General features: G+C 31.8%; 1 protein-coding gene across 1 annotated transcript in view; it reads left to right on the forward strand.

Moving 5' to 3' along the window:
• The window catches only part of CEP128 (centrosomal protein 128), a 547,917-nt gene that overhangs the window by 108,283 nt on the left and 420,135 nt on the right, over positions 1-19,499 (forward strand). Inside the window, exons 11-14 of the mRNA XM_051973667.1 lie at positions 1,825-1,911; positions 3,028-3,102; positions 6,992-7,097; positions 11,198-11,370. Coding sequence (XP_051829627.1) covers positions 1,825-1,911; positions 3,028-3,102; positions 6,992-7,097; positions 11,198-11,370 — 441 coding nt within the window. The remainder of the gene's footprint in view (positions 1-1,824; positions 1,912-3,027; positions 3,103-6,991; positions 7,098-11,197; positions 11,371-19,499) is intronic.

Raw genomic sequence — 19,499 nt, forward strand, 5'->3', positions numbered from 1 at the left:
CTTTATTTTCCTTAATCTCTCAGACCCTCAAGTGTAAAATGAAGGAATTGGATTTTTTGATCTTGACAATCCTTATTAGTTCTCAATATGTGCTCCTATAATTTTCTTTCATTGATATAAATCCAGAAGGAAAATGTGTGTGTGTGTGTGTGTGTGTATGCATGCACATATGTACAGAGAGAGAAAGAGTAAGAGAGAGAGAGAGAGAAAAGGAGGAAGGAGAAGAGATATTGAGAGAATTTTTTTTTCAATTTGTGAAGATTTCAGACTGAAGTATGAAAAAAATGAAATATGTGATATATTTATTATATTGTGCTGATATTTCAGTGTCAGTAGCAAACATTTGTTGAGTATTATTTAAATACTAGAAACATTTTAAGTGCTTCATTATGGCATGTAAGTGACATAGGTTCTTGATGGCTATGTTGATAGAATACAGGTTCTCTGGAATATACCATAAAAGAGATTTTCCTAGTCCATGTATGTTTGCACTCATTCATTACCTGTGGTGTTCTCTTCTTTTCTAAATTATAATAGTTCTCTCTGGGAGCAGGTTTCTTGGGGAGGTTTTCTGGAGGCAGCCTTAGTTTCGGTTCAAAGTAATAATCACCTCAAATGCAGCCAGCTGATGAAAGTTCAAACCTTTTATTGTCTCTTCCAAAATAGCCCAGTTAGTTTTCTTTGGTTCCAAGAACTCTCGTTGCTAGTCTTTTGCTTCTGCCAGCTTCTGCCTCTAGCTCAACTCCGACTCCTGGCTTCTCAATCCCTTCAATGGACTTACTTCTGGGTTTCAATCTCTCTAATCGAATCTTCACTGACTTGTGGCTCTCAGTGTCTCCAACTGAATCTTGCTGAGACTGAGAGCTTTTCTTAAAGGTGTGAACCCAAAGGTTGACTCCTCCTCTGAGAGAGTGGGATTGTGGGAGGTATAAACTTGTCTCATATTGAATACTGACTTGTGAATCTCCCAAACTTGTGAACTCTAATGTGTGAGCTCTAATGTGTAAACTCCCTTAAAGGTATGGACTCTAATGTGTGAACCAATTACCTAAACATTGTTTCTATCAACTCTATTGAGTTAACACCTTGTTTCAAGTTCTGGCTCATAACAATTACCCATTGACTGAGGACCATCCTAATTAAATTTGGAAAAGGACTTCACCAGGAAGTTGGCTTAGTATTTTCTGTCATTAATATTAATTAATAATAACCGTTATGTACCAGTTATATGCAAAATATAATACTAGCTACTATTGATGATTTACTATTTAGATATGACATTTTCATAGGAGGCTATAGTATAAACACACATTATTATGCATGTATGATATGTATATGTTATGTATGTATAGGTATGTATGTTTCGTTGTATCTATTGAAAGTGCACTAAGGCTATAAGAGTTGTGAATAGTATTCACCCTTGAAATCTTTTGAAATTATGTCTAAATTGCTTGCAAGAAAAGATAGTATAACATTTTATTTTGATTATTTAAGCAGTGTTTAAGCTTAGTTCAGTTTACAGTTTACAGTTAGTTCTGTATTCATTGAATGTATAACTACATTGTGATAATTTACAAAAAAGAAAAATAAATGATAAAGATTCCTATCAGAAAAGATTGTTTCTGATGACCAAATCTTTAGGAATTAAAAGAAAATTACTCACTGCTTAGTGTATAACAGTGTACAGATTGTATTTACAGATTGTGTTTAACACAAATTCCTAATCATTGATGCCTATTCTTAGTAAATACTAATGACTTTAATGCTTGAATGTATATAGAACCATACTGATAAATATTCATATTTTTTTTTCTTTAATTCCAGGCTCTGAGGAAACAGGATGCTAAAGCTAGTGAAAATGAGGGATTGATGAAAACCAAATTAAGACAATCTGAAAGTGAAAAGATTCAAGTAAGAATTTTAAAACCTTTTTAATCTTTGAAGAATGATAATTGTGCTGAGAGATTATCTGTTGAGTAACTTAAAACCTATGTGCTAAGATCATTGGCTGGAAAAAAGCACAGCTCTTATTTATATGCTGATGTTGATTGGATTCACCTGGTTAGAACGTTTCTAGTTTGAAGAGTTGCCATAGTCTGCCAAGGTGATCTTAGAGAAGATGTACTTATTTCCTGGTTATCTGTGGCTGATGCTCTTGTCTTTTTTGTTGTTGAAGTAAACATTACTATTGTATAGTGGATGGGAAAACATTAAAGAATGACTGTGCCACAGATATAGAAATGATTATTTGAAAATTTGGGTGTTTCATGTACATTTTTAAAGTATACAAAAAGGTCATATAATTGTGAAAATAAGGCAAAAATTCTCAGGAAAGATTAAAAGCACTACATATTTAATTCCAACAACAGGAATTAAGGGCCTATTATATTCAGGATACTATTCCTGGACTCTAGAGATATATAAAGGAAAAATTTTTTTAAAAGCAGTTCATATCCTTAAGGAGCTTTCATTATACTGGAGTTGATTGTAGTTATTGAGGGAACATATCTATTCCTATTACCTACTAAATTTCTTAGTTTGAAAGAGTATGACGTTTCTTACTTGGTAAATTTTCTGTTCTTAAAAGTTCAGTTGCTTTCATGGTATTATCTCAGTGCTCTGGGTTATGTCTATAAATATGTGGGTTATATTGCTAAGAAAATCTGAAAACAGGAGCATTTTTATTTTGAACTTAGATTTTGGGTTAGCTACTTTTTATGATTATTATATTGCAAAGAAAGGAGATTAAAGAAAATACATATTAAGTAGGTTAGTTATATCAGCCTTTATTCTAATGCTGTTTCATGTGATTAAATTTTTAAAAAAATCTTAAATTGAAGGTTTTTAGTAAGCAATTTATATTTCTTACAAATAATTTGTTCGTACCTCTAAGTTTAGGACATCTACTGAAAGGTTTGCCCCCAGGTTTTTCTTCCCTAATCTCTTATACTATGTCAACTGTGACTTAGTTCCTTGTAGTTACACTGAACCTTCAAATTTCTTTTTTATCTGATATTGAAACTTTAGGTTGAGCAGGAATTGGAAACATCCCGAAGGCTGTTGGCACAGTCAGAAAGCAGTCGAGAATCACTTTTGCTTCAGGTAAATTTATAAAGTTATAAAAATCTTTTATATTAAACTAAATTGAGTCTCTGTGTACTATTAAGTCCTTTAAATTAGGTGAATAAAGAAGCTCACTTCATATTCTTAGACTTTTTTACCCCTCTTGAATGTATTAGCATATATAAACATTTAATAGATTTAGAAAATTCAGAATAAGCTGGTAAAAGACATAGATTCACCCTGTGACAATGTGTCTTTGTGTACCTTCACATTTCTACTTTATATTTTTTTCTTGGGATGGAAAATGTAAAAGTAGACTAGATCTATTCAATGAACTTTCCTAGGAGCAGTGAAAAGTGAAGGAGAAAGTAAAAGGTATAAAATAGACATTTGTAGGTTGGGGTAACTTTTTGAATGCATTATTGTGTTGAACTTACCTTTTTCAGGGGTTGCTTGCTATCTTTTTAAGGAGAGATGTCTTAATTTTTAAACATCACATTTTCTAGCCAATTTTTTTTTTTCAAAATGAGCATTGGACTCTTTTTTTATATTTAAAACCTAATATCTTTACATAGCTGTGTTAATTTAATTGGATAAGAAATATGCTTTTCTAATATCCTTTCTGTCTGTGTTTAATACAAACGGTAATTATACTGTACTATGTTTTGAGATACGTCTGTGTGTATTACACAATGTTTGGTAGACATGGATGCCAGATGTCATTATTGTAGAAGAGGATTGTTAAATCTTGACAACATGCCTGACAGTACAGATTTTGTCATGGTAGACAGTGTATAAAATATCCATTGATTTTTCTGTGATGCAAAAACCTTATGGAACCAGTGCTACCTCACAAGAAATTATAAACTTAAATTGAATTCAGTGATCTGCTTCCAAGTTACACTCAAACCTTGGTTTTTTATTAGCTTAACTATGCTTTCTACATACTTCCCTTGGGATGGGGAAAGTTATTTTCTGAGTTTTTGCCCCATTTCAGCTGAGAAATGAAAGTAACTAGTGTAGCCCTTATCAAAGTTTCCTGATCTATTTTGTCTATTTTTGTACTTACCCGATTTCCGGGTCACAGGATCTCACAGGGACTTCTTCACTGGGCTTGCGATCAATTATGTCAGTTGAGTGTAGGTCCTTAGTCCATGTTTGGGCACCAAAAATAGACTGTTTGACTAGCTTTCTGGAGGTCTTTTGAATGAGCCCTAGTTTCAGCAGAATAATCACCACAAGAATAGTCAGGGATAAAGTCCAAAGTTTTTATTATCTCCTTCATAGTCTGTCTCCTTCACTTGTGACTGGGCTAGCTTTCTGGGGGAACCTTCAGATGGGCCTTCATCTTAGTGGAGGAATGCAGAAGGCAGGAGAGCCACCAGGAGGTGGGAGATGGAATGCCTCTCTTCCAGTCCTTGTTGGTCCTTATATGCTCTATTACAATTATATCATTACAGCACACTAGGCATGTATGAACTTAGAGAACCATTACATCACCATGCCAAGTACTAAGTATATGTAAACTAGATAACCATTGCCTCATCGATTCCTCTGAGTTAACACCTTGTTTCAAGTATACTTCTCCAGAGTTCTGGTTCTCTACAGAACACCTATTATGTTCCAGCACTCTTCTATTTATTGATAATCCAAAAACCAAAGCACAATATTCCCTCTCATATGGAACTTTATGTTCTACTGCAGAATCTACAAAATAGATATAAGGAAATTTTTGAGTCAGCTGGTAGCTGGGATTGGGGTAGAAATCAGGAATAATCTTATATAAAAAGAGGATATTTGAGGTGAATCTTAAAGAAAAGTAAGAATGTAAGAGGTAGAGATGAGAGCATTATTTCAGGCAAGGTGGATAGCGCTGCAAATGCCTGAAGATGGAAGAGTGTGAAAGGTAAGAAACAATAAGATAGTGTGACTGGACCATAGAATTCACAGGAGGAAGAAATGTATAATAAGGTTGCAAAGGTAAATTGTAGTGAGGTTATGAAGAGTTTTGAATGCAAAATGGAGGAATTTATACTTGATCATAGAGATGATAGGGAGCTGGTGGAATTTATTGAGTGGGAGTATGATATTGTAATACTTACATTTTAGGAAAATCACTTTGGCAGCTCTGAGGAAGGTACTTGAAGTTGAGAGGGTGTCAGGTCAGGAAAAGTACTAGGAAGCAATTATTATAAAGTCCAGCAAGAGTTGATTAATGGTAACTTTGTGAGTGGAAAGGTTGCATATGCAAGAGATGTTTAAGAGAAAGAGATGATTTGGCATCTTGGTAAAGAAATGGAGAAAAGTCAGAGACAGAGAGGGAAAGAGAGAGGCAGAAATAGAGAAAAAAAACAGAGATAGAGAAAGATAGAGAAAGAGAAAGAGAGAGCTATAGAGAGATACAGTGATAGAGATAGATATGCAAAGAGAATAATTAAGTGCTGAGGCAATTATATGGCACAGATGATGAAATGCTAGATTTTGAATCAAGAAGGTGAGAACTTAAATACCAACTCTTATGTTTATCAGCTGTTTAATCCTGGGCAAGCCATTTACTTTTCTTCAGCCTCATTTTCCTCATCTGTAAAACAAGGAATTTAATAGCAGCTACTTCATAAAGTTGTTGTGAGAATCAAATGAGAGAGCATTTGTGAAAGGACTTGCTAAACACTAAAGTGCTATATAAATTCTAGCTATTGTTATTAAATTATTACTAAGATTTGAAGATAACATTCCAAATTTGTAAATCTGGGTGCTAAAATGGTGATGGTGCCATGAATTGTAATAAAGAAGAATTGAAGAGGAGTGGATTTATGGAGAAAGCTGACTTCTGTTTTGAATGTGATGAATTTGAGATCATCTTAAATTCAGAATGTTTGCTAGGCATGTGATGCTAGTGGGACTGAAGCAAAGGAGAGAGACTAGGCCTGGCTCATCTGTTTAGATAGCCTTGGTCTGGACTAAAGATTGCATTTTGGAAGAAGTACAAACAAACGAGGTGAAAAAAAAGTGATTAGACAAGTAGGAGGGGAGCTAAGAGAACACCGAACTAAGGTTATACACATCTATTTATAGTTTCATATGTGTATAACATATATAACTACAAAATTACACATTTATATATGCACAAATAATACATCTACATAATACACATTTTTGTAAATATTTGTATTTTTAGCAAGCAGTTCTTACATTACGATTTGTCATTTGGTCTGCTTGTTTTATCTCATTTATGTCCCTTGATAATCCTATAAATTAGGTAAAAAAAGTATTTATCATTCCTTTTTTTTATAGATGATGGAATTGAGAGTCAGAAAAATCAAGTGACTCATCCAAGATCTTACAGTTACAGAGCCAGGAATGAAACCCAAGTGTATTCTTTCTGCTACATCATTTGTAGTGCAGTCTACATTGCAAATGGACTATGATGGAGTCTGTCATAAATCTGAATTTAGTAATTGCTTGTTTTATTATGCCACACAATTGGAGAGAGAATCTTTGGATTCAAAGTGTTTATAAGCTAAATAGATAGTTAGGACATCTACAAAAGTAAGAGGAAAACGTATAAACATTATAATACAGACAAAAGTCTTATGTGGGAATGAATATTGAAGGAACAGGTAAAGTTAAATCAAAGAAGACTTTCCAAAAATCAGTTTTTGTGGTATGATGGACATAGATTGTCAAAGAAGAAGAAAGGCAATCTGTATGTTGGCAAGATCTAGGAAGTCAGGTATGGTAAGAAGACTGAAGAGAAGAGATCATAGTGAATATTGAGAAAGGAGGCTATGTATTTCTTTGAAGTAGATAGTATAGAACAGAAGTAGATATATTCATGGAGTTGATAATAATTTATAAATTTAATAAATTTATTTTCTGCTTATTGAGTTTAATTAAACTTATTGTTATTATTGTTGTCTATATTTAGATAGAAGATCTACGTGCTCAACTCATGACCTATCAAGCACCACAAATTTCTAGGCAACAAACAAACCAACAGAATGAGCATGAAGATGACAGGAAATTTAGACGAGGTATACTTAAAATCTCATTTAAAATCATTTCTATCAAAGATGTTTTTTGAAAAACAATCTTTGTTCTTTTATAGTGATTATTTTTGGTACTCTCAGTTCCTCCCTACTGCCAGCAACAAGTAGGTAAGTCTAGTAGTTCTGGGAGAGTTATCACCACTCCAAATGCTTGCAGCCAACCTTACTGATTGTCACCTCCAGGGCAGAAAATTCAGCTTAGATGAAACAAGAAGAAACCATGAGGGAGAAACAGAAGACACAAAATGTATTAGTTAAATCACCTCTTCCCTGCAGATGCCAATGGAGATATTCTTGGGAATAGCAGTATTTCTAGTCCAGTTGTGGCAATCATCTGTAGGGTGGCAATGTTTGTAAAGATGTAGGCTAACTATTGCTTTTTATGGACCTGGGAGTAGCAAATATCAAGACTCAGAAAAGCAAATTCTTGATATCAAGTCCTTTACACAGTCAAAATGATGTTGCATTAGAAATCGAAGTAGTTTTATCAATGGATGTAGCATTATCAAAAAAAGGTATTATAATCTGTCTTTTAACTACATCCTGAGAACTGTACCTTTTTATCCTAAATATGTTATCTTCTTTATTAGAAAGTAAATTACTTGAGAGCAGAAATTATTTTTTCTCTTAGTATCCCCAATGCTTACCACAGTACTTGTACAGAGTAAATTTCATAGCTGCTTTTTCATTTCATTCATTCATTCTCTTATCAGTTTTAAGCCTTGGGTTCCCCAGGAGATTATGATTCACAAATGTTTCTTGAAACCTTAGTTAAATGGTCTCCAAGTTGATTGCCATTTCTGAGCTTTTCTATTGGTTTAGGGGATTAGGGGATTGAGAAAAGTAGCATAAATAATCAATCACCAAGTCTTCATCTTTTTGTTCAATGATTTGAACTCTATAATGCTTTCTTTCTATCATTCCTTCTTGCCTCCCATTCCCAACCATTTCCCCCACTCCTCTAAGGGATTATAATAACTTGAAGAAATCCAAAGTAGCTTTTCTTCAGGAAAAATTTTAGTACCTTTATTTATTAAAAATATTAAAGCAAAATATCTGTGAAGAACACAATTTAATGAGATTCATCTTCAGTAATTTACATGTCAGCTGTCTGAAATCCATTTACCAAAAAAAAAAAAAAGGAAATTTCATCATCAATGATTTAGTCCTTTTATGAAAAATTCTTTTAGCTGTGGTATTCCATGAAACAAAGAAGTATTCAAAATGACCTCAAGTCTAGTAGTGATTATGATGGAGTGGCAGAAAAGGAGGCAAAAATGCCCCAAATCAGTCTTTTGATAGTCTATAAAAATGAATTTTTGGAATTCTAAATATGAGATCTTTATATGCTGATCATTGAATTGATACATTGTTGGAGGAAATGAACCACCTTGATTTTTATGTTTTCCCTATCAGTAAATTCAGAAGACATGCAGACTTCATAGCTGTATGGAAATGTGAGGCAATAAAAAGATGCCAATAAAAAACTTGGCAGGATAGATTTTATTTTGTATTAAAAGGCAACATGAAACATCATTCATAAGAACACCAGACATTTTGTTTTGCATTGTTTGTAGTGAGTATAATAAGAGAAAAAATTCCCTATGAAATTAATTGTGGGTTATGTATTTATCAGCATTTGTTAGGCAGATGAAGTAACTGCAAAAAAACTTGGCAAGACCCCTCTTCCCAAATGACAAATTACATTTGGAAAATTTCAGAGTCTCTCTGAAATATCCAATGACAACAATGATAACAACAACAATACTACTAACATCACCAGAAAAACCAGTCATATTCTTCTGGTGATATTATATACCTATAAATCAATTTGGCATAACAATCTTAGAGAAACACGAATTAGAGGCTACAAAGTAAAGAAGATGAATAATCATGCTACTTCTTTGGAGCTTATAAAAGAACTATTTAAATTACAGTGTTCATTGACTACGAGTCTGTTTTATTCTGGTAAGGTATAAGTGAAGTGATACAGCAAAAGATCTTTGGTATTCTGCATTTTATAATGTGTTAGGCTACCAGACTATTTCTGTTTTCTTAGTCTGTGTATTGTTTTGATAATAATGCTACCTACTCTAATACAGGAAAGTGGTATAATCTCTCATGAGTATTTTTTGGCTCTAAAACTCAGGGGAGCCCTCCCTTCCATTATAATTCAGTTTTATTTATTTATTTTGCCCCATGGAGAGAAGATCCTAGAATTTAGAGATGCATCCTCTTTGTTCAGTCAGACTGGGCTACAAGCTACTTCTCAGAATGACAGGAGGGATATTTACTGTCTTTATTGTGTGTAGAAAACAGAAATTAACTAATTAAGGATAGTGTCTGATAGGATTATTGACAAAAGGCTTTATTCATTGCTATGGAATAACTGGAAGAGGGCAGATTTTGAACTAGCTAATTTGTTTAAACCAAAGAGTTGTAGATGCTATATGATTTCAGACTTAGAAAAGACCTTAGAGACTATCTCATAGAGTTTTGTAATTTTACAAATGAATAGATCTTGCTAGCCTTTATTTCATTATGAGAATTCAAATAGATTTCATTTTGCATTGTGTCCCTTTTTTAGTTATATATGTATATATGTATATGTATACATATATATGTAATTCTTTTTTCCCTACAGCTGTATGTTGTTAACTGTCATTTTGTTGAAGAGAAAGAACTCATTAACAGCAGTTAGATGAGAGACTTCAAAATTTACATATTGTTGCTGCAAGTTACTTTCTGTAGTTCTAGTAAGCTAGGAAAAAAATGGTCTTTTAATAGTTTTTAAAAGAAAAACAACTTTAAATTTTTTTTTAACTTTCACTCATAATTTTTTTTAAAAGCATAGAATCCTAACATTTTAATAATGTCAAATCAAATTTGCTTGTTTTGTGTTGTAATTTCCAGTAAAACTCCTGGCTTAGCAAATCAGTGATTATAGAAATATAAGTCATAAAAGATTTAACATTACCAGTTTATTGTTTATATTGCAAAAAAGAATTTTCATTATTTGAACTTCCATAATAGTGTCTTGGATGGAATAGTTAGGTTGCAGGTTCCCATTCAACTGAATGGGCAAAAGCCACAAGTAAGATTTAGAAGATAGGATTTTGCTGTTTGAAATCCCTTTGGAGAAATTTTAGCTTTGGTAGTTTACTAGCATAATATAATGTTTCTCAGACTGTAATGTAAGAAATTCTAAAATACTGCAATCATTTAATTTAAAATTGTCATTAATAGACATTAAGAATATTAATTTTAAAGAATTTTAGTGTGAACTTTGTTAAAGTTTTATTTAAATTAAAGGGTCCTGCCACTGTAGAAAACTAAGATACACTAGCACAGGGCAACTCTTTTGGATTGATAAAGGATATACATATTCTTTCATTGCATTTCTTGAAGAGACAAGAGCTACTTCATTGCATTCATTTTGTAATTATTATTTTATTTGATTCTCACAACTGTGGGAGATAGCTATATTAGTATCCCCATTTTATAGATCTACAAACTGAGGCAAACAGGTTAAGTAACTTGGCTAGCATTAAACAACTAGTAACTGAGGCCAAATTTTAAATCAGATCTTTCTAACTTCAGGCCTGGCACTTTATCCAATGAAATACGTAGCTACCTCCATTTTAGGATACTTAAGTAGCCTATTAGGGTTTTTGGAAAAGGATTCTATGTGAAGTAATGGGGATATTAATAATACCTATCTCCCAGGATTGTTGTGAGGATCAAATAAAATACTAATTACAAAATGCTTACTAAGATGCTTAGCACCTTAGAAAGTACTTTATAAAAAATGTTAGTTGTTATTATTACTACTACTACTCAGTATCTTATTTTGTTTTATTCCACGTTTTATAGCCTTGATAGTCTATAGATACCTTTGAGAACTGGATTTGTCAGCTTTTTTATATACCTTTATATGTTGGCACAGTGAATCCTCACAAATGCTTCTTGATGCATGATAATTGCTCCTATATTCTTCTGTGTATAAAGGATCTGTATGTTATATAAATATTACATTTATGTATGTATATATTACTTACATATGTAATTCTATCTTATTTTAAAAGGGCTTGAGAGGTCTGATCCAGAGAAGCAAGAAATGGAGAAACAGATCTCAGAGCTGAAAGCCAAGTTGAACCATAGTGTCATGATGTCTGAGGTACAGGAATTGAAGCGATGCATTGAGAGAAAAGACAAGGAAAAAGCGCAGTTAGAAGAACAAACAGAGGTGACTAAAATTGTAAATTAAATCTCTAAAACCACAGTTGGATTCAACAAAATTATCTGATGAACCGGAAAAAAAAATTGGGAAATTTGAATTTGTCCTCAATCCACAAAAACCTCCTCTTCTTCATCTATTCATAGCCAGTCTTTTTTTTTTTTTTTTCCTTCTTTTCCTAATTTAAATGTTCTTATTCCAATGGCAATTATTTTTCACTTTGAAAATCTAAGTGATCCCCTCCATTGAGAAACTAGATGTGTGTCAATACAATGTTGACAGGTGAGAAATTACTTTGAAAGGGTGATGTTAGCCTTTTTTTTCAGACCAAAATCTTTCCACACTAAAGCTACTTGGACCTGATGGGTTTGAGAAGCATCCTTGAATTTGTAGTTTTATTCTGATCCATCATAAATTAGATTAGAGAAATACACATTCCATTATACAGACTATCCCAGAAATCATAGTGTAGTTTTAACCTATTTAAACCTAATAACTTAAAGCTAGTAAGCTTAAAATTGTCCTAAATCTTTTGGGACACCCTATATTAATCTTTTATTTCTAGGATAAATACAGTAATTATAAAAAAGTATTAGAATAAGAGAAGATATATTTGAAACTATTTCCTTTTTTGTTATAATTGAATAATCAAGATAGATCAAATGCTCTATTCAGAGAAGCATCCATCTAGCCTAGTATTTATTCCTTCATTTATAGTTGGTGAGTTTTAACACCAATTAAGTTACTTGCTCAGCATCACACAGTTGCTGCTAAGTGTCAAGTGTCTTGAGGGCAGATTTTAACTCAGGTCTTCCTGACTCTAGGACTGGTGCTCTATCCACTGTGCCACCTAGTTCCCCTTTTAGTATATATTTTTTATATTAACATTCCCCCTATAATTTTATTGAAGTGTTATACTGAGGGATTTCACAATTGAAAATGAACAGTTAGATATACTGGGACTTATTAAGTACAGAAAGTAGTTAATTTTATGAAACTGGAAAAAAAAATTTTGTTATCCTTAGAGTTTGTATTTTTCAGTTGTGTTGTCAAGGAATTATAGAAAATATCTTTTGGATTTTGTTTAGAATTTTAAAGATATGAAATATTTATGTTCCTTACATAATGTATTCCAATGTATTTAATAAATAGCTTATCAGAAATATGCTTAGATCAGTGATAGACTCATAGCATTTTAAATTATCATCGTAGGTTGCTTTAAAAAAAAACCAAACTTTTGTATAGTTAAGAAAAGTAATGTGTTGTAAAAATGTAGTTATTTTTCCTGAAGCAGAAAATTTATAAAAAATATTACTAACTAGGAAGTGTATCTCTTCGATAAAGAGAGCTAATTCAGTTTCAATTGATCAAGGATGGACAGAAGCAGCTACACCCAGAGAAGGAACATGGGAAATGAATATAAACTGCTTGCATTTTTGTTTTTCTTCCCGGGTTATTTATACCTTCTGAATCCAATTTTCCCTGTGCAATAAGAAAACTGTTCGGTTCTGTACACATATATTGTATCTAGGATATACTGTAACCTATTTAACATGTAAAGGACTGCTTGCCATCTGGGTGAAGGGGTGAAGGGAGGGAGGGGAAAAATCGGAACAGAAGTGAGTTCAAGGGATAATGCTGTAAAAAATTACCCTGCATGGGTTCGGTCAATAAAAAGTTAAAAATATATATATATATATATATATATATATATATATATATATATATATATATTACTAACCAACTGTTAGTAAACAAATCCTTTTGCCCACTGTTTAGAATCAGGAGCTGCTTTTCTCTTTTTCTGAGTGGATTGCGTCACTTGATTTTCTACTTGTGGAATGAGCTAAAAAAATAATATTGAGCTGGCTGTTGTTTGATTTTTTTATTTGCTAATCACAGTCACCTTTTGCCTATTCACTGACCCTGGATTTTTTCTTTGTCTCCTTGCTTAATTATCCTTTGATTTGTAGGGATTAGAAGTGTTGGAATCATGATGGGAGATTTTGGTTTAGGGTACTGGATGTTGAGCTTTAATGCTTTTTTTTTTTTTTTTTTTATCATGTATATCAAATAGAGAGAGACACTGTGAATGGTTAATTCTAACATCGATGTAGGAAATTTTGCATTGCACTTTTATAATCCTTTTCAAGAGTCTTCCTCTTTGGATAGGATGAAAAATGAACTTTTCTGTGACATTTAGAAGGAGGATCATTCATTTTTACTGTAAGATTTGATTAGTTTCTGCTCAACTCCTTTTAGTCAGAATTTATTGATTAGATTTACTTCAAGTTCATTGAGGGCTTTGATGTATTCTGCATTGTTTGCAGACATTGTGAAATTGTTTTAGATAGCTTTGTGCTCAAGTTATTAAACTCTCACCTTTTAGTTTAAATGAGAAAAATTTTTTTTAAAGTACCTGGGATTATTATCTCTCACTATCTCTTTTTTTACAAGCTAATTTTAAAATAGTATAAATCACTTAACAGAAAGAGATCATGAAATAGCATATTGTCTACTGAAACGTGAATTGAACTCCTTACATCTTCTACCTACTATTGTGTGTTCTATGGCTAAATAGGATAAATCTTATCGCTACTTCTAGTGACAATTTAGTTTGATATCTGATGACAGCTATCATATCTTTTCCTAAATCTTCTCTTCCCTTGGCTAAATATTTTTTGTATCTTCAACCAATTAATCCCACCATATAAGCTAAGTGTTCTGTAGTTTATATATGATCAGTAACATTTATAAGGAACTTTAAGGTTTTTAAAATGCTTTATGTATATTATTTTGTTTGACTCTTACAACAACTCTGGGAGGTAGGTGCTTTCTTGTTCTCATTTTACAAAGTAATTGAGGCAGGCAGACAGTCAATATCTTCCCCAGCTATTAAAGAGTTGTTTCTAATGTCTTTATCAATGTCCTTCCTGAAATGTGGTGGCTGGAACTGAAAACAGGACTTCAGAAATTATCTTATTAAGATAGGGTGCAGGGAGACAGACTACTGCATTTTTATTCTTGAAAGCTGCATAATTTTTAATGCATTCTGCGACCTTGGTTTGTTTGTATTTTTCTGCCATAGCATCATGTCATATATATCTTAGTGTAGGGTCCGGCATGAGTAGGCACTAAAAAGTTCTAATTGATTTAATCTTTGTATTCCAAACAAAACAGCTTACTGCCTTGCTAATGAATGATTAGTTCATATTTGAATAATTATTGAGGAATTAAGCAATAGAAAATGATTCATTTGAAAAACATTATATTTTCTATCTGTTGCACTTATATATTAGATATTGTGGGTGATTGGGTGGTTTTGTTAGTAAGTAATGTATTTCTAGAAAGATTGTAAATTTTTAAAAGTACTTTTATATTTTAATAATTATAATAGTTTTGGTTAGACTCAAATACATAAAATTTGAGCAATCATTTCACACTAATCAAAACTGAAAGCAAAAGTAAAACTTAACTTTGAATTTATATAACTTAACTTTGAAAATTTATCTAAGACTTTAAATCAGTAACTGTGCTGAATATACCAAGAACATTAATTCCCTTGTTTTAAACTCAAGTTGAACCTCATTAACCTTGATAGACTATTTGTATTCCAAAGAATTCCAGGCATCCTTGATCAATGGTTCTGTTCTGATTTAATCTCTGCTGACTTCTTATATCCATTTAGTCAACCTTCCTGAAATAAACTGATGTTTGACTTTTAGGTTCATTGAAGAATCTTAAAGGAATATAGGCCACAATTTAAACTAAATGCTAAGTGATAATTAAATGACAACTGACATGATTTTTCACCAATAGAAAGTTTTTATTCACTTTCCTAAAATTGGTCTTAAGTAATTGAAGAATAACAGAGAAAAAATAATACATAACAATAATTGATATGCAATGATAGTATTTGGTCAAGGTTTTGCTACTAGTTTTTACTTTATCATAGAAGCAAGTTTTATCTTTGTAGTGTCTTTTATTTTGTAATCTGATGTATCAACTGCTTTATCTTATACCACATTTGAATTTATCTTGTGTTTTGGCACAAAAGAATAATTTTTTTTGGATTTTATGGTAGTGATTCTACAAAAAGAATATATATGTGTGTGTGTATGTGTGTGTGTGTGTGTATATATATATATATATATATATATATAGAGAGAGAGAGAGAGAGAGAGAGAGAGAGAGAGAAAGAGATTTGTTAATACCTATATAAATATTTTCTTTCAAAAAGAATTTCCCCTATTGTATTTTAAGTAAAGATTTAGACTGTCAATTTAGACTATCAATACAGAAATTTAGACTATCAGTACAAAAACCCAAACATTCTTAGTCACTTAATTTATGGTCCAAGAAATCAATGTCAAGGTATAAGGGGTTTTGTATTATTATTATATATTATTAAAAATCTTTTTAGTTTCTCTGATCTTCCATCATACTAAAATAAAACCTGATAGAAAACAAAATTGAAAAGCATTATCTATTGTCAAGGGGTTTTCTTGAATTTAAGTGTATCTTAAGATCATTAGCTGATGAAACAAAAATATATTTACCAATATCTCCCATAATCTAAATGAAAACTATAGAATAAAAGCAGCCAACTTAAATTAATTATAATTACCAATTTTGCTTATCTTTTATCAGTGGAGAAATTTGAGTGATATAAATCACTGTTAGTTGGTTTTTCTTAACTATTTTTCTTTATTATATGGGATAATTAATTTTTATATGGAGATAGGCAGATAAAGGGTAGAAGATGAATAAAAGGAATGATTAATATAAAGTGATTAAAAATAAAAGGCAAGAATAAAATTTACAAGTACTTAGAGATCCTGATTATTTTAGTTTTATTTTTTTATTTTTTGGCCTTTAGTTTTAAAGGCCTATTATGCTTGCTTTTTCTCCAAAAAACAATATAAACAAGTTAATTGCCACTTTATGTAGGTACATGTTTTTAAATCTACCAGTAATTTTATTTTTATTCTTTTGTGTTTTTTTATAGGTTATACATGTACATTCATTTTTTTAATATGCATTTCTTTATGAATCATGTGGGGAGAGAAAAATCAGGACAAAACCCTGAGAGAGAAAAAAACAGGAAAAAAGAAAAAAGTGAACATAACATAAACTTTATTATTTTTAAATAAAATTATTTTCATCTTAAAAATTTCAATAGTAATGCATGCATATATGCTAAAACAGATGTGATCCTGGCTGCTTTAATCTCTTTAATGTTGGAGAAAATCTCTTATATTTTCCTTCTTGCCCCAGTTTCTTGTATGTAAGACTGATGACATGAATTCCATGAAAATGAAAACAGCCACAATTAAGAAATACTTCTATTTGTTGACCTCATCAGTCTAATTCTTGGAGCCAGAAATTGGGGAGAAATCTTCTTCCATATTTCACATATACTGAGGTACCAGAAAGGAGAACTAGACTGAATATCTTTATTTTGTTTTAATTTGACCCTCAATTTTAATGAAGCTTTTGCTCTTTATTGACCAATAAAGAAAGATAATTTACTAAGCACTTGAAGGCAAATCATATCTTCAATTTTTCTTTTCCTTTTCCCACTGGATTCTAAATTCAGGGTTATTTCAGTTCTATCTTTTTACTGATATGCATAAAATTGACTTTAAATACTTATTTTTTTAATTTTCTGAGATCTGTTTGCTCTTTAGTAAAACAATGGAATATTTGTACTTCTTTAGTTAAACAGAAGTAGTTAGATAGTTCTTAAATAAAATTTCTATAAAGATGAAATGTACTTGGGAAAATTATTATTGAAAGATTTTCTAGGAAGGGAAAAAAAAAAAACATGCCATAAAATAAGATAATGACTTTTCAGTATGTACATAACTGATAATTACTTATATCTTGGCCACTAAAGATATCATTAAAAAAAGAGGAGTATTTTTTGGGATAAGCAGAATTTAATTGTTCATGCATTATTCTGACAGACTTTATAGTTAACTTATCTTTAGAGTGACTTTAGTCTGATAGCTATCATCTTAAATGGAAAAGTAAATTGTTTTCTCTGTGTTTGTTTCTAGGCAGCTTTCCATTCCTGCATAAAAAGAAATGAGATAATTATATAATGTAATTAATGGATCAGTTCTCCAGCTAAGCAAATGGCCTATAATTTTTTAAGTATAGGAAATTCCCTGTACCTGCCTTCTTCTGTAACTTATGACAAAGTTTGAGGGAGTTACCTGAGTCACATAAAGTCATGTAGCCCAAGATAAAAAACTTGAACCTCTTGACTCTCATCCCAACATTCCATCCTTTTTGCTCCAAATTTTTTTGATCATGTACTTTTATTAGTAAAAAATATTTTATCATGTATAACTATAGTTATTCACACATTACATAGTTTATTACTATATAAATGTATCATTTATAACAAAATATGAAAAAATTAAAAAGTCTCAACATGAAATGAACATTAAAAATAATTTTTACTTTATTCATTGTACAAAAAAACCTTTTTTCTCTCACTAAAATATTATTAATATTTTTAGTACTTCATTATTATTATTTTTTTTGAAAATTTCATTTTAATTCTTTATCAAATTTGAAGGTGTGGTTTTAAGTTCAGTGTATTTTGATACTTGATTTTAATGACTGTCAGAGCTAATAACAGCTTTCAGAGCTACATAGAACCAATAAAAGAAGTTCATTAGTAGATACTAAATCACGATCTTGTTTTAACCATGTATGGTGTGTGTGTGTGTGTGTGTGTGTATGTGTGTGTTTGTGTGTGTAGGGTGGGTAACCTTTCTCCAAAATGTCCCTCTCTTTAGGCCATACAGAACTCAGGTTTATCTTCATGTACTCCTTGGTTCTAAAGAGAGGGGCTGTCAATCTTTTCTTGCCTTCTCTGATCCTTTATACTTCTACTCCCATGTTTTGGAGATAATTTGCATAAGCAAAGTTATACCTAGGGTTTTCCTAAAATAACAAGTTTTTTTCAAGAACAAGAACTCTGTGCATAAAATAGATATCAGCTGTAAATGAACTGTTTATATTTTCCAAAAAAATTTCTTAAAACCTAAGACTTATAAGGGCACATTAATAAATGGTTAAAATGTAAAGCAATCATTTTTTCTCTTATGTTATCCCTGAAGGATCAAGTCATTTTTGTAGGACTGCTATATAGACCTTTCAGTTTTCCCTCAGACTATCACTACCTTTGAAGGACTTATAGAATTTGAATGTATTGTCCATTCAGCACTAGGCTTGGGTTTTCTTAGTGTTTTCAGTTTCAATATTCTTTCAATGCCCATCTCCATCTCTGAACATTACAATAGTAAGTATCAGGAAGCCAGAATTTCCCTGAGAGCCATTGCCAATGTAGGAACTAAGGAACTTGAACTTGGGTTCAGCAGCAGAGCTGGCAACATCTCCCAGGATTGATGTTTAATAATCTGGATTCAGGGAAAGAAATAATTGAACAAGAGATAGCTAGAAACTTGAGCTTCAGTATCAAGCTCACCCAGATAACCACATGTTCTAATTGCCATGTGCTGGCATAGTCCCAAACAACTGCCTCACAAAAGAGAAAGAGAAGCAAAACTTTAATATGAATCCACCACCACCACCACCATCACCAACAACAAGGACAAGTTTTATATAATGCTTTAAGGTTTAAAATATTATCTCATTTGATCCTTACAACAACCTTAGAAGGTTAGTATTATTGTTACTCCCAATTTATAGTTGAAGAAATTGAAGCACACAGAGGGTAAGTGATTTGCCCAGTGTCATACAGCTATTAATTGTCTGAGGCAATATTTGAAGGAACATCTTCCTGACTTCATGTGCAGCATTGCCTCTGGTCTGCCACATACTCAAATCTTACAGTCTACTGGGGAGGGCAACTCACCTTGTCTTAGTTGCCAATACTTTTTTGTTACAACTTCCAGTCAAGGAAATAATTGAGGAATAATTAGGAGCTGCTGATCGTAGATGTTCTTTAGCAAGAGGTCAACTCATATTTTGCACTAGAAGGGGCCAGAGTCCATGCCCAGCTTCATGGGAAATGTTCCATTTCAACCTTTACTGTATTCCTTTTTTAATTGTATCTCTCAATTGTTCAAAGATCTGCATTTAAATTTTGTTAGCAAGTTTCCATCTTTTTT

This window comes from Antechinus flavipes, chromosome 2 (assembly GCF_016432865.1).
Source record: "Antechinus flavipes isolate AdamAnt ecotype Samford, QLD, Australia chromosome 2, AdamAnt_v2, whole genome shotgun sequence".
NCBI lineage: Eukaryota > Metazoa > Chordata > Mammalia > Dasyuromorphia > Dasyuridae > Antechinus > Antechinus flavipes.